This window comes from Hippocampus guttulatus, chromosome 20, assembly GCF_054856545.1.
Source record: "Hippocampus guttulatus isolate MCC_2025c chromosome 20, RoL_Hgut_1.0, whole genome shotgun sequence".
In the NCBI taxonomy this organism is placed as follows: domain Eukaryota; kingdom Metazoa; phylum Chordata; class Actinopteri; order Syngnathiformes; family Syngnathidae; genus Hippocampus; species Hippocampus guttulatus.
Genome location: NC_141280.1, coordinates 1,405,767 through 1,421,613, shown reverse-complemented (window position 1 = coordinate 1,421,613; position 15,847 = coordinate 1,405,767). Strand labels below are relative to the sequence as shown.

General features: G+C 51.5%; 3 protein-coding genes across 3 annotated transcripts; all 3 read left to right on the top strand.

Moving 5' to 3' along the window:
* The first annotated feature begins 3,733 nt into the window (after positions 1–3,733).
* On the top strand, positions 3,734–7,111 carry LOC147187430 (thrombomodulin-like). Its single transcript, XM_086099962.1, has one exon. It carries the CDS (start codon positions 4,053–4,055, stop codon positions 5,607–5,609), a length of 1,557 nt encoding a protein of 518 aa, XP_085956088.1. The 5' UTR covers positions 3,734–4,052; the 3' UTR covers positions 5,610–7,111.
* A 504-nt stretch (positions 7,112–7,615) lies between these two features.
* Positions 7,616–10,270, top strand: LOC147187429 (thrombomodulin-like). Its single transcript, XM_086101184.1, has one exon. It carries the CDS (start codon positions 7,812–7,814, stop codon positions 9,477–9,479), a length of 1,668 nt encoding a protein of 555 aa, XP_085957310.1. The 5' UTR covers positions 7,616–7,811; the 3' UTR covers positions 9,480–10,270.
* A 1,500-nt stretch (positions 10,271–11,770) lies between these two features.
* LOC147187428 (toll-like receptor 5) lies at positions 11,771–15,082 on the top strand. The gene is made up of 3 exons (XM_086100839.1): positions 11,771–14,054; positions 14,128–14,216; positions 14,573–15,082. The coding sequence occupies exons 1-3, from the start codon at positions 11,882–11,884 to the stop codon at positions 14,801–14,803; spliced, it is 2,493 nt and encodes an 830-aa protein (XP_085956965.1). The 5' UTR covers positions 11,771–11,881; the 3' UTR covers positions 14,804–15,082.
* The last annotated feature ends 765 nt before the right edge of the window (positions 15,083–15,847 follow it).

Here is a 15,847-nt window from a genome sequence, read left to right as displayed (position 1 = left end):
GTGTGTGTGTGTGTGTGTGTGTGTGTGTGTGTGTGTGTGTGTGTGTGTGTGTGTGCGCGCATGAGAATCAAGGCAGGTTTCCATGGCTGCAGTTTATGGAAAAAGCAAAACCCGGAAACCTGAAACAATCAAGACGATGGATTTGAGGCGGCTATTTACAAGCATCTTACCAAAGGTCCGAGGGGTTTATTTGTGGGGTCACTGGAAGTTGTAATATTCCTGTCAGCATGCCAAGACATTCTCCTCCAGGGATGAACTTTGTTTACCGCAGAAGCAGGAAGGACAGAAAGGGGTAGTTCCCGTCCACGGCTCCATCTGTCAGTCAGCCGCGGACCTGTGCGCGGGACGGGAAAGTCAAAAAGGAAAATATTCCCGTTCCTGGGATTTGCGAGGCGCGCAAAGGAAGCTGCTTTTGTGGTCCGGCTGACACAATGAAACGGGTGGATTTGCACCGACCGAGCTGGACAAGACCACTCTGAGCCGCTTCATTGACCAACTGGGGCAAGGGGGGGCGGGGGGGGGGGGGGCGACCCACCTCTCCGAAGGCGTCTCACTGCAGCGTTTCCATCTTCAGCGTCGCACGCTGGCACAAGCGGTCGCTCCTCTTGTCGTATGACCGATCCTCAGAGCTGCTTCCTAATGGGCCGCCTTGCTCCGCGTTACAATCGCCGATTCCGGGCCTCAGTCACCTTTGTGATGTTTCCTAAAACAGTGTCTCAAAAGTTCATTATTATTGGTTTTTTTTGTTTTTTTTTGAACGCCACACAGACGGTGTTCATTACCTGCTTACTTTGCCGCTTTCTGACACAAAACACAATTGCAGGAAACGGAGCGAATGTTGGCATGTGCCAAGGAATGGAGATTGTATTCTTTTTGTCTGCGCGCCGCTTCACCCTTTACCAACGGTGAATAGGAACGCAGCATAAACGGTGCGGTCCCGCTCTTGTTTCCTATCCTAAGGGGCTTGAAGAGAGACGAGTTGGAGGAAAACATCCCCCCCCCCCTTGACTCGCAGAGCCAAAACACACAGTCTGAATAAGCTGCTTTTATGGGAGACATGCACGCTTCAATCCGGCAGATTCCTGCAATTAGTCGAGGCATGAAGAGAGCATCTGTAAAATTCCAGCAGAGGATATTCAGGGTTGGCTTCGGCGGTTTCGAAAATCCCACGGCAGCTAAACGTTAACCGGGACCGCCAAAATTCTGGGATTCGTCCACGAGGTGTTACGGCTTTGCAACTCTGGACAGGTTTGATCCGTTTTCTCCTCAATCTGTGCTGAGCCCCGGCGTACTTGGCAGGAGGATATTTGCTTTCACCGTCTGGGACTCTCAGATAAATATTCACAGTGTAAATCATGTCCTGTTCTGTTTTGTTTTGAGGCGCAGGGGCGAGAAAGGTAGCTACGGGTAACAGTATGCGGCGCTCAATGGCAGGAAGTGGCCCTTTACGACTGCCGAGTGGTATCACGAGGCGTCAGGTTAAACAAGCACAACATCCCAATCCTCTCATTTTGGAACAAAATAACGATTTTCCTTAACGCCGGGCCAAATTAAAGGTCGTCGGACGTCTTTGTCGTCAATCTATTTGGACATTTCGATTGGCGCACTCGGTTGTGGTGGCCGGACCAGTTACGGTGTGACCGGGTAGTCCGTCACATGTAAGGTGCATACAAACTGCGTGTCATGCCTATTTGTACATGTTTCTCGAGGTCTCTGTATATGTGTGTGGGGGGTGGGAGGGGGGGGGGGTTACGTGCACCCTTTGATCCTCAGTCAGAACAGGGACAACGCCTTCCGTTTCCTCTCTTGTAACATGTCAAACGCACGTTGCAATCCATGACTGCGCCTCCACGCTTTGGGAGTGACCACAGAGTCGATGACGGCGGTTGAAGGTTAAGGCAACATTGCGTTCATGCCACGTGCGTCAGATAGGCCCACTTTTGTTTTTGTTGGATCGCGTCTGGTAGAAGTAACCCGAACCCTGCAACCTCAGAATTTTCAAATAATAAGGACATGACTGAAAGTGTTCAATTTGAAGATATTCTATGTCTGATGAACATGATTCGCATTTTCTTTTTTTTTGAAACACACGATCAGAGGTGCAAGGCGGTCTCCAATTGGCCATGTCACATGCACGACCGATGACATCATCCGCAAGGGGAGATCTTGCAGTTTACCTGCCAATCTCATGCATGGACCCAAATGAGTCCATTTCCGTTTCCGCAACGTGGAGCAAGTTCTACCGATTTTGATAGCAATGTAAATTCAGATTAGCATTAGCTAAGCGCGTAATCAGTGCTCGCCTGACATAACGAGTTGCCATGATAGTGGTCATTCCTCAGAACAGTGTTTCGTTCTCTTTTAACGTGTAACTTAATACCTTATTGGAACCATCTTTCCTTTTTGCTTTTTTGAACCTGCACAGAGCTCAGACGAGCCAACGGTCCGTTCACATCGTTGCCACGGAAACAGCTCACACCAAACTTAACCGAAAGGGCACATGAATCACTGCAAAAGAAAGTTAAAGTGACCGTTTTTGGTGTGGGCGAAACAATCTACAGACACGCCTGGAACTGGCTTAACTCAGCGCGGGCATCACCCATCGACATCAGTCAAAATATTTACAAAGACCGAGCAACCTGGCTCTGTGTCGCCAGGCTGGGTTCCGACAGAGATTACCCAGAGCCGTCGGGTCACCTAGCAACGCTCTATCTCGCGCTCCCAGTTCAAATGAAAACATTCAAGTGGTTATTTTGCTCGCGCCCATTGAACAAAGAAATCTCTTCCCTCGCATGGCTGGCTCACATCCCCTCCACCCTATTGCATCCCACCACACCCACTTGAATTAGAATCGGAGGCCACTCGGCGAATACGTCCGTGTGTCATACTCGGGCGGAATCGCGCTCACGTTCCAAGCTTGGGTGTTCGACTTCATCGAGAAAATAATTTCCATATGAGAGTCATTATTCGGTGACATTCCAAGCCTCTCAACTGACCGCACGTCACATCAATGAAGAAGGAACAAATGCAAAAGCGGTTGACATAATTCGGTTCTCATCGGATTGTCTCTCTCTAACCTTTTAAGTGGAGGAAGTGAGTCTATTCGGCGTGCGGCACTTCCCCTTCTGGGTCCACTCACGTGAGAAAGATGAGAGATGTCGGGAGACACCTAGGAGGTGAAAACAATGTTGACAAATTTAGACCGACAATGCAAAAAAAATGAGCGCCCACTTCCCTGGCTATTACTGTTACCGAAAGGGATATGAGTGTACAATTTTCCATCATATTCCTGAAGCCGTCTATCCTGCAGGATACCAAAGTTTGGATCCCGAGTCCCACCTAGAGAAATACTTTTGCCGTCCAAGTACCATCACGTCAAATAAAGTCGCATACCAGGCCCGAGTGCTCCTCAAAATCCAGCCCGATTCATTTTTCTTCACCAAAATAATGATTCCATTCAAATGTATGGCAGATCAAATTTGAATATTGATTGACGGAATTCCATCTTTCAAAAGGTGATGTAAAAACTAGTGCGACGACACTTTGAGAATTGCTGCTTGGAGGCTTTGGGGGTATTTTGCTTTTACTTAAGTACGGGACTTGAATCAGACTACTTCGTTTCCGTTTTTTTTTTAGCGTGTGAGCACGTGTACAGTGTGTGTGTGTGTGTGTGTGTGCGCGCGCGCGTGTACAGTGTGTTTTGCCACCTCTGGGTAAATAGGAGATGCGACCAGACAAGTCACTGTCCTCTCATGAAACGATCATCACTCATGGTGAAAGTATGCGTGCGGGTGTGTGTGTGTGTGTTAATGAGCCAGTATGTTCGTGATAAGGCTTTGGAGCTGCGGGGGGAAGGGTTGAGCAAGCGGACCCACCAGAACTGAACTTCCTTCCTGTGCTGCTGGAACCGGAGAGCGACGTGCTTTTATAAATGGACGCTGCACAATGAGGGGCTTCCAGTCTCGGGGGGAACTTCGCATGGTCCGACGCGGCCGGCCGTCGTCCTTCACAGCGTCGTCTCCGTAATCTCCTTCACAGCGTCGGGGCACAGCATGATGGCTTTCCTGGCGCGCGCGCTTCTTCTCCTCTGCGGGCTCCAGGGAACGGTTGTGTCTCTGCGCGGACATTGCACAGACACGCGGTGTTTCGCGCTTTTTGTGGGGCAAACAGACTTTCGGGGAGCGCAGAAAAGCTGCCGAGATTCCGATGGAGATTTGTTGTTATTCCTCGACGCGGAAGCGCAGGGACACTTGCTCGCCGGCCTCAGCGGGAGTTTTTGGTTCGGGACTTCTCGGACGGTCGGAGGCGCCCCGAACTGCACTTCGTGCACGGTGTGGATGGGAGGCGACCTGACGATCGAGACGAGGCCGTGCGGCGACGAACTCGCCGGCTACATCTGCCAGTACCCCAACGCGGAGCCCTGCGGCGCCGTCCTTCCCGTCGCGGGAGACGCCGAGGTGACGTACGCGGCGCCGATGAGCTTCGAGGTGAACGCCACTTCCCTTCACTTCCCTCGCGGAACGGTCGCGGAGGAGGCCGAGACGGGCGCCTTCCACCCGCTCGCCAAGTATTTGTGCTTCGAGTCGAGATGGCTGAAAGCTCCGTGGAACTGCGAGGTGATGGAAGGCGGCTGCGAGGAGCGCTGCAACTCCACCACCGGCTCCTGCGAGTGTTCGGAGAGAACCTCCCTCCGCTCCAACCTCATCACCTGCAGCGAGAACCCGTGTGACCGTTGCGCGCACCTGTGCGACGCCGCCACCCAGAAGTGCGCGTGCCGCGCCGGCTACGCGCTGGGCCCGGACGGGAAAAACTGCGCGGACGTGGACGAGTGCGAGCAGGCGGACGTTTGCACGTCGGAGGGAAAGGAATGCGTGAACGCGCGCGGGGGCTACGAGTGCAGGTGCAAAGACGGTTTCGAGGAGGAGGAGGGGGAGGGGGCCGAGGGCGCGTGCGTGGACGTGAGCATCTGTGACAAATGTGAGCACATGAAATGCGACAAGTCCGACGGCGCGTACGCATGCGCGTGTCGCGAGGGGTTCAGGGTGTCCCCATTCGACCCCACCAAGTGCGAGATGTCCTGCGATCAGCAGGACTGTCTGGCCAACTGCATCCCGAATCCCGATCTGGAGAAGAAAGACATGCATCAGTGCTTCTGCCCCGACGGTTACGTCCAAGACATCCGGAACAACACCGCCTACTGCACCGACATCGACGAGTGCGAGAATCGGATGCAGTGCGATCACACGTGTGAAAACCTCTTCGGGAGTTTTGAGTGTTCTTGCGACGAGGGCTACGACTTGATCGACGAGTACATGTGCGTGCACCCGGACGAGGAGGGACGGCGCCCGGCGGACGCCACGCCGGCCCCGCCGCGTCCGGCCTCGATGCCGACTTACGTGAAAGCGGGCAGCGTGCTGGGCATCGCCGTGTTCCTCTTGCTTTGCCTGCTGCTGCTCTACTTGCTGGTCAGGAACTTGGCCAAACGTTGCGGCAGTCTCGAGCTCTCCTCTCTCAAAGGGCCCGACGTGGATATCTTCTACCTGCAGCAAGTCACCACGGAGACATACAAGCGGTTATCTTTTGACAAATGGGACTCGCAGAGACTTTAACCGCAACACCGAAGACCGGGCGCGTGCGCGGATAGACGGATAACGGCGGCGCTCGCACCTTGCTTGGTGGGATCCCACTGGGCGAATCCACTCGTACGCCGACACCAGCTTCAGTCATCGACATTTCAAAACCAAACGCTGTATTCGTCATTCTCCGTCATCGATCAACCACAAGAGTGTTTTGATGTGACGACGACGACGATATGATGAAATCGCTTTATCCGGCTATGTTGATCGTTTTAACGGAATTACTACTCAGTTGAATACTTCTGCTAATCCCTCACTTTTTTTATTTTTTTAATTGTGTGACCAATTTTAGCAGCGGGTGGGTTTTTAATTATTTTCTTTTTTTTTTTTGCTTGAGCACCTTTCCCCGATACGCACACGCCTGCGACAACGGGAACATGCTACCATAGCAACAGATGACGCAACGGATGTAAACGGCCATTGGCGCTCACGAAACTAAAACACTATTTTGTTGTTCTTTTAAATGGAAAACGGGAGTTCATGTCCAGGAATTTGTTTGCCGTGCGGTTGGCGGAGTTTCCTTTAAATGGTCACGTCTCGGAGTGAGAAAGTCTCTCGATTGTATCTTTTAAACCACGAATAGTTCAAATCGATCAAATATTAAAAGGTACTAAAATCGATCTACACTCGGCACAACGGCAGTCAGTCAAGTTCTCCGCCAAGGCATCCGAACCGGTAAAGAATTTGCCGTCGCCTGTCCAACTCGAAATTTGGAGATCCAATGTGAGCTTTTCATTAGACAACGTTTGGGCTGCATTGAGAAATTCAGGAACTTGTCAAGAAATCTTACGTTCAATCCGCAGCACAATATAAAGGTCATAGAAATGAAACAACTTCCTCTTTAAAAAAAAAAAAAAAAAATCATCTCATGCAACCCAAGTCGAGATCTTTGTCGTCGGCTAAGGCACAGATTTTGAAGAAGCTATTTTTGGAGGTGTGCCCTTGTATGATTGAGTGTCTTGAAAAGCTCGCCGCATCCCACTAGTTGGTGATCCGGCAAAGGTTGTTTTCTGGTAGTTTTTTTTTTTTTTTTTTAATGGTTTCAAAGCAGGAACTCGAGTATGAACAACAATACAATAGCACCGTCTTTAAAAACACTAAGCTAACATAGGACATTTACTGGAAGTACATCTGTGGTCAGTATTTGATACTCGCAGTATTGACAGGATTTTATTTTTTCATGCCGTTCTCTGTGTAAACTACTACTTACCGGCTACTTAACAACACTGAAACCGACACTTGTAATAACAAACAAAGTGTGAAAAGAATGATTACCTCTTTGAAAATGTCATTTTGATTCTGAAAGTGTAACCCGACGGAGCAGCTGATGAGTGTCAAATTGCGTTGCAATTTGATAGACATTCCACGTTTGTATTCTCGGTGGAACTCTGCATTTTATTCAGACACATCGCTGTCCAAAAGACTTTGAATGTAGAAACTGTGCTGCTATGAGCTACATAAAGGCTGATGTAAAACAACAACGGCACCTCGTCGTTATTTGCCCGGAGTCATTACAAGGAAGGCAATTTTCCTGAAAAAGAACAGGGGGCTGGGGGGGGGGGGGGAGGGGGTCACATGGATGTTCAGTCTTTTCAGGCGGATTGTTTTGAATGCATTGTAGATGTGACTTTGTTTGAAAATAGGTGTTAAGTGCTCATATGAAAATCCCTGCTATTACTATTACATATGTGATTCGCATCCCCAAAACGTCCACTATGATTATTCTGTTGCAGCCAACACGACGTAATAGCAGGACCCGGTTTGCATCACTAGTAACATGAAACGCAGAACTTTTACGATACTTTTTTGTCACTTTTTAGTAGTGAGGAGAAAGAAAGCCACGATATGCCTCAGTCTGAAAATGAAGGCTCTCGAAGAAATAGCTCACATGACTGCTCCTCATATTACGGCTTTCCATATAACGATGCAGACTCCGCTCACTGGGAGGGGCAACTGCGACAAAGGGGGGGGGGGGTGCGTAATTTACGGCCGTGGTCTTCGAGGGCGTTTGAGAGGAGAAAGTTTCTTGGGAAGACCAGAGAGCGCGCTCGAAAGCTGCTTGAGAGCCACTTCCTTCCTCTGCTCGGTCGCCAACATGGAACGGGGAGATTATAAAGGCGAGCCGAGCGCTTTTTCCAACAAACGCGCGTCGTGGCTGCAGGGACGCGCGGCCCAATGAACGCGAGGTCGTGTTCGAATATGAAGGATGCCGCGGGATTGTTCGTTGCCGCGCTGGCCGTCCTGGTGGGGAGACTCGGCGGGACGAGGCCGGACGGGGGGCTCTGCGTCGACGGAAGCTGTTTCGCCGTCTTCCGCCACTCGGGCGACTTTACAAGCGCGCAGAGTGATTGCGAAGAACGAAACGGGCACTTAATGGCCGCGGGTTCGTCCGGATCACGTGATGTACTCGCTCAACTTTTGAGGAACTCTACGGGTCGATTCTGGATCGGTTTGCATCGTTCGACCGGCTGCCCGAACGCGACGTCTCCCCTTAAGGGCTACGAGTGGACGGCCAAAGACGCACAAGGCGATTTGGCCGACTGGGCTCCCTCGTTCGACGGCAGCTGCTCATCTCCGCGCTGCGTCGCCGTTTCCGAAGTGGACCGGCTCCGGTGGGTTCAGGAGCCGTGCGACGCGCCGGTCACCGGCTTCCTGTGCGAGTACCACTTCGCGTACTCGTGCGAGAGCATCGCGATCGACGGGGAAGCCCCGGCGTACGACACCCCCTTAGGTTTCGGGGGAGGGGATCTGCACTCGCTGCCGCCCGGGAGCATCGCCGCGCTGACGCCGAGCAAGCGCAAGTTCGTGTGCTCCGATTCGTGGGTGGAGGCGCCGTGGAGCTGCGAGATCCTCGAGGGGGGCTGCGAGCACAAATGCGCCATGAATGACGATCACGAGCCGTCGTGCTCGTGCCCGCCCGGCCTCTCCGTCAACCCCGCGAACGAAATCACATGCGAGGTGGACGCGCTGGACCCGTGCGCGCGTTTACTGTGCGAGTTCGCCTGCTTGGAAGGGGACGACGGCGCGCACGCCTGCGCGTGCGACCACGGCTTCACTCTGGCACCCGACGGTCGGTCTTGCGTGGACTTCAACGACTGCTCGGACGAGCGACAGTGTCCCGGGGACAACAGCCGCTGCGTCAACACCGCGGGCGGCTTCGAATGCGAATGCGAGGGCGGGTTCAAAATGACGGACGGATCGTGCGTGGATCGCGACGAGTGCGCGTCCGCCCCGTGCGAGCACATGTGCGACAACACGCCCGGCAGTTACAAATGCTCCTGCTACGGCGGATATCGAGTGGACCCGTTGGACGCCAACAAGTGCGAGCTGCACTGTGGCAAGAAGGAGTGCGTCGCGGAATGCGACCCCAACGACAAGTACCAGTGCTACTGTCCCGACGGCTACATCGCGGAGGAGAGAGGGGACCACACCGTGTGCATCGACATGGACGAGTGCGGAGACTCGTACTGCGAACACGGCTGTCGGAACACTTACGGCGGCTACGTTTGCTCTTGTCGGAAAGGATTCACCTTGGTCGATGAGGTGTTTTGCGTCAGAAACGAGGACGGGGATGAAGAGGCGGAGGGTTCCGGGGAGGCTGCTACCACTCCGAACGCTCCCGCGGTGACGCCGCACGAGGTCGCTCCAACTCGGCAGCCGTCGGCGGTGACGGTCGGCGGGCTGGTGGCCATCATCGTGTGCTGCGTCCTCGTGGTGGTGGTGGTGGTCTTTTTGTCTCAGCACATCCTGAACAAAAAGGGCAAAGTGGAGCGAGGGGCCGCGTCGAAAGCCGCGGACGGAGGGGAGACGCACAGTTTACACGGGATGGGGAGCGAAGCTTAATTAAAAAAGAAGGAGGACATTGAAGAAAGCATGACATGTGAATGTAGAGCCGGGTCCCCCCCCCCCCCTCGCCCAACCCTTCAAGAAAACCCACTTTAGGACTCTTAATTTTGACAACGGCCGCAAGCACTGATGGGACTAAAATGCCACGGCCAAGAAAACAAAGAGGAACAGTATTTACCCACAAGACGTGCACAGAGACGCATTTTTTTTAACATGAAGTTTGGCTTCATCCGCAGCTGAAGCAATGCGACGGAAAAAAATATACACTTGAACCGTTTTCGTGCTGAAACGCTAATAAAATACACATGACGTCTCTGATCCACTGGTGAAAGGACACTTTGATCCTCTCCTCTTTCATCTATAACTGCTTCAGACAACAAAGTGTTTGCAGAAAAGTGGTGAAGATTGCACGACTGTCTGTGTCCTATGTGTTGTGTTGTTATTTTGACTTCAAAATGGCGCCGCGTGAGTGGCTGCCTTCCCAGCAGCTCCTATATTTTGTTGTTCTACTTCTTCCTTTCATAACTTTGCTGCTGTGAATCGGGAATTTCTCCATTGCGAGACTAATAAAGGTTTTCTTATCTTATCTTATCCTCAATTACGTTTGCCGTCCCGCCAAAAACATTCTCGGGCCGATTGTGCCGCCAACTGGTGAAAAGAGTGTACTGCAACTGAAACGCAAACGGCGTGTGAGGTGTTTCCAAACCGCACATACATACTGAAAAGAAAGAAAAAAACGCACGGAACGCCTTCAAACAAAAATATGACAACGTCTGAAACAATGATGACCTCACATTAAAATACTTATGATACCCACACGATCCAGTGGAATAATGTTGCTTTTTTTTTTTAAGCCTAAAATGAAAAGCCTTAAACAAACAAACTGTATGCAGGAACTTAGCCCAAAATGAAAAGACTCAAGAAGAAAAACCTCTTCTCCGGGATCTTGTCGGTGCATGTTCAGCAGCATTGTGGCGCGAGGCAGCTGGAGTGTCTAGATGGGGGGGTGGGGGGGGGCATGTTGTCGAGAAACAAGCGCAGGGATCTCATCATTCAAACATTTGCAGTTGTCATAATGGCACAAGCGCTGAGGTTGTACATCATGATTAAAAGGTTTGGGGGCTGCTGATCTATAGCATGGTAGGCACCCCCCGTATTGGGATGCGACCGTTTTTTGGATCTCTGTAGTGTTCCCACGACAGTAGCCAGGAAATTGACCACATTTTATGAACTCAAGATGGAGTGAAGAAAATGGAATGTTTCATCCAATCCACTCAAGATGCTGACGATAAAACTTTGCTTGGGATTCAATCGAGTGGTTGGCAAATGGATAGCGTGCAACGGAACCGCGAGTGTCCTCTCTCTTTTTTTTGTTGTTGTTCTTGTTGCTTTTAACAATGTGGACAGTTGGAAAATTGCAAAATGCGTGTTTTGACAGAGTGACACAATGAACAGAAGCTCCTTCCAGTTTTTCAAACTAAAGTGCAAGTTCAACACTTTTACTGACACGAGTGACGCTGCGACACACACACACACACACACACACACACACACACACACACACACACGCACACAACGAAACATTTTTTTTCATTCACACCCTCGAGTGAAACGCTCTCACACACACACACACACACACACACACACACACACACACGACAGAAATCCATTCACAGGTCCTATTGAATGAGCTCGTTTAATTTTGTTAAATTCACCGTTTTAGGAGAAAATACAAACATGATCGCCGTGACCTTTTTGGGGAACAGGATTAATTACGATGAGGCCTTTTGTTTCTTATCAGACAAATACGGGAACTGTTTCTACAAAGCTTTATGAGAGTGTGGCAACCTGCACCAGTGAGCTATGAACCAATCAAAGTAAAGCAAACAGTCTTACACAATTTCCTCCCGTCTTACGCGGGGCCGGCTCGGGCGCTGCGCTCGACGGGAGGCACTTCAAGCGCAGAGGCCGCCCCCGTGGCCACATCATCTTGAAAAGCTCGCTTGCAACCCGTGCGCCACCGGGAGATTGAAGAGCGGAAAGCGCGACATGTGGACGCTGGCCCTTCAGCTGGTCATCATTGGCGTGACCGCGCGGGTACGTGTCGCCCCCTTCGCTCGGTGAAGCGGATTAGAAAAACGGATTTGATTTTTAAAAAAAATATTGATGGCCTAGAAGTGTTTTTCATACAAGATATTTGCTCTTGTTAAGACTTTACGACGAGGTTGGTGATGATTAGACATTCCGAGTTCTGATTCCTTGCGCGGTTTGTTTTCCTCCGACAGGTTGTAACGTGTTACCCGGCTTGTAAAATATACGGCCTCCGAGCCGCTTGCCACGGACAGAATCACCGATGGGTGCCCGCTCTGCCGCCAAACATCACCAGCCTCTACTTGGAGATGAACAGAATCCCCGAGATCAACGGCACGTCGCTCCGAAATCTGGAGCGGCTGCTGGAGTTGGATCTGGGGAAGCAGTACGTGACGCTGGTGATTCGGAACGACGCCTTCCTCGGGCAGAGGCGGTTGCTTCGCTTGGTCCTGGGCGACAACGCCGGCCTTCGACTGGAGCCGCGAGCCTTTACGGGCATGGTCGCTTTGAAGTACCTCTTCATGGACCACTGCGATTTGACGGAGGCCGTACTGGCGCGCGACTACCTCGAGCCGCTCCTCTCCTTGGAAGGCCTTAATCTCTTTGGGAACAGACTACGAAAACTCAAACCGGGCCTTTTCTTTCAAAACCTCTCCAGGTTGACGGAGATCAACCTCAAGTTGAATCGCATCGAACGACTATGCGAGGAAGATCTCGTGGCTTTCCGAGGCAAGTACTTCACGTACTTCGATTTGGACTCCAATCACCTGTACAAAATGGCCGCCGCCGATTTCGACTGGGAAAGATGCGGAAACCCGTTCCGAGGACTGGCCTTCGAGACCCTCGACTTGGCGAGCAACGGCTTCAACGCGAGCGCGACGCGGCGATTTCTCAAAGCGATGCGGGGGACTCCCATCGCTCATCTCATCTACTCCGGGCACTTGGGCAAAGGTTTCTCACACGACAACCTCCCGGATCCCGACGGGCACACGTTCGAAGGCCTCGCGGACAGCGCGATAAGAATTTTCGACGCGTCGAGAAACCGAATATTCGCCTTGCGGAGAGCCGTCTTCAGCCCCCTGACCAGCGCGATCGTAATCGACGTCTCGCGAAACAAAATCAATCAAATCAACGAGCAGGCCTTCGGCGGCGTGCGGGGCAATCTAAGATTGCTCAACTTGTCATTCAATATTCTCGGCCAAGTCTATTCGCAGACGTTTAGCAATCTGACCGAGCTTCGGGTTTTGGATTTGTCTTTCAATAACATCGGCGCGCTTGGGTATCGAGCTTTCCAAGGTCTTCCCAAATTGCGAGCGTTATACATGACGGGCAACTCCCTGCGGACGCTGGGCTCTCCCGCGCCGCTGCCGAACCTGCAATTTCTCCTCCTGGGTGACAATCGCCTGACGGACCTTTACGACATCGGCGAGCTGGGCGTCAACCCGCTTCACGTGGACGTGTCCAATAACCGATTAACCAACCTGGAGGACGTTTACCTGATTTTAGCGCGGTTCGAGCGGCTGCAGAATTTCTTCTTCGGCGGTAATTCCATCAAGTGGTGCACGCTCGGCCAGAACGTCTCGATTCCTCTCAACCACGGCGTACAAGTGCTCGATCTCCACGATAGCTCTCTGCAGTTGATTTGGGCCGAGGGGACGTGCCTGGATGTGTTTGATCGTCTGGAAAATCTGCTGGGTCTCAATTTGAGCTTCAACTCCCTCAAGAGTCTGCCGCGGGGCATTTTTGGCGGGCTCAGGTCCGTCGTGGAGATTGACCTGTCATCCAACGCCCTGACCCATCTGTCGCCAAACGTTTTTCCAGACGGTCTTCGGAACCTCCGCCTGTCCAACAACTTCTTGGCCCACCCGGATCCGAGCGCCTTCGATTCCCTCCTCCTCCTCAACCTTTGGGGAAATCGCTTTTACTGCGACTGTCATCTGGAGAGCTTCCTGAACTGGATGAACGCGACCAACGTGACCTTAATCGGCCCAGAGGATTACCGATGCGAGCTTCCGGTCGTTCGATACGACCTTCCTCTACTCGACTACTCCCGGATCGTCGAACCGTGCGAGGTGGACGATGAGCCGGCGGTCCGAGAGCTTCAATTTGCGCTGTTCGTCTCCTCCGCCCTCCTCATCGTCACCGTCACGCTTTGCGGGATCGCTTACGCTCGTCTCCGCGGACGCATTTATATTCTTTACAAAAAAGTTGTCGGTCGAGTTCTGGAGGGTCCCGAAGCGGCGCCTCCTTTGCGGGAGGCGCAATATGACGTCTACCTGTGCTTCAGCGACACGGACTACGTGTGGGTGGAAGCGGCTTTACTGAAAAAGCTGGACAACGAGTTCTCGGATGAGAACATCCTGCGCTGTTGTTTCGAAGCCAGAGACTTCCTGCCCGGTCAGGACCACCTCTCCAACATTCGAGACGCCATCTGGAGCAGCAGGAAGACGGTGTGCGTCGTCTCCAAGGAGTTTCTTCGAGGTACAATTCCACGTCTGGGGTTGAAATGCCACGCTTTCCGCATCTAAGCGCCTTGTCCCCCCCTTTTCTTCAGATGGTTGGTGCTTAGAGGCGTTCGCCTTGGCTCAGGGCCGCATGCTGAACGAGCTCCGAAATGTTCTGATCGTGTTGGTGGTCGGCAAGGTCAGTGCTTCTCCGCCGACATTCTCCGGTGCCGTTTTTGTTCCGCGCGCCCGCTGCCACCTCCTGTTCGAATCGGGCCATTTCGAGGGCGTCAAAGCGCTACGCTCGGTGAAATACTTTTGGTATTTGCACGAGTACTGCGGTTCACGTTGTAAAGTTTTGTGCGGCTTGAGAGGCCTATTTTTCAACTAAATGCTGTCCGGGTTGATTATTTCATCAAACTGAAGGGCCAACAGCCACCCGGAATTGACTGCGCTTCACCTCATCTATCTCGCCATTTATTGCCGTCTATACAAAACTTTGCCGGTGTCATCCGAAAAACGTGATTCGATATCCTGATGTAACCCAACTAAAAGGTGGCTCACTACCAGCTGATGAAGTACGACGCGGTGCGAGCGTTCGTGCAGAGGAGAGAGTACCTTAGCTGGCCAGAGGATCCTCAGGACCTGGAGTGGTTTTATGAGCGTCTGGTCTCGAAGATACTCAAAGACGCCGAGGTGAAGACGTTGGACAAGGGCGAGCCAAAGCCGGACAACATTCCGCCTGGAAACGACATTCGGCTTGAGAACATTGAAGCGCAGCAGTGACCCGTTAACAAGAGCACCCGAATGGAAAAGCGCGACTAAACAATACTGATCTTAAAGGGGCAACAATGTTTTTTGTTTTTTTTTCTCCAGATGAATCAAAGGTGCCGTTATTGAGTTTGGTGATCATTTTGTAAAATTCCGAAACCATTTTTGGAGCCAGCCAATCCTCCATTAAGCGTCTCCAGTTGGTCCTGAACACTGCCGCTCGCTTCTTGACTGGTACTCACTCGTAAGAGGCCCATCTTTAAAATTGGTCTTCAAACATGTTTTTATTCTTTGGCTTTTGACTCGGCATGAGACTCGATATTTAGTTTGACCGTTTTTGTGCTTTCGACTGTTGCCGATATTTAATGTTTTATTGTTGTATGAATTATTTTTACTTTAGCGTAGTACTTCCGGATGTTTCAGATTAGGTCATCTGGGCTGAAAGGGAGGTGAATAGTTTTGAAATTTCTCCACTAGATGGGGGCAGCAAACTTGTTTTTACTTTATTTGAGCACTCTTAATATCTTGACTACTCACGAGTGATTTGGACCATCCCCGTACTTGTCTGATTTGCACTCCAACTACATTCCTTTTGAATGCAGATTGGGGCTGAAAATGATGGCGTTTCGCCGAGCGCGCAGGTTGTTTGAAGAGCGGTACTGCCGGGGTCATTTGGGCTTCTTTGAATGGCCGAGTTAGTGAAAACAGGAAGCTACTGGAAAGGGGAAACGCTTCCGTCCCGTTTCCACCGCTGCCTGCACCCTGTGGGCCCTTTATCACCCGGCTTTCGAAAACATGACACGGCAAATTTGCCCGGCGCGCCATTTCAAAAAGGGCCTTCATCTGAAAACATATGGAATCGGATTTGTGCACAAAAAGAATCGAGGAGAATGGTTTTTGAAACTAAAACAATTGTGCAAACCAAGCAAGAAAACCTTTTTCCAAGTCCAAACAAACTATTTTTGGCCCACGTTGGCATCTCAAAGTGACAAAAAAAAACTGCACGCTGAAAGGTAAATTCTCAAGTCATTGGAAACTGCGAGAGGTTCCGTTTTCTTT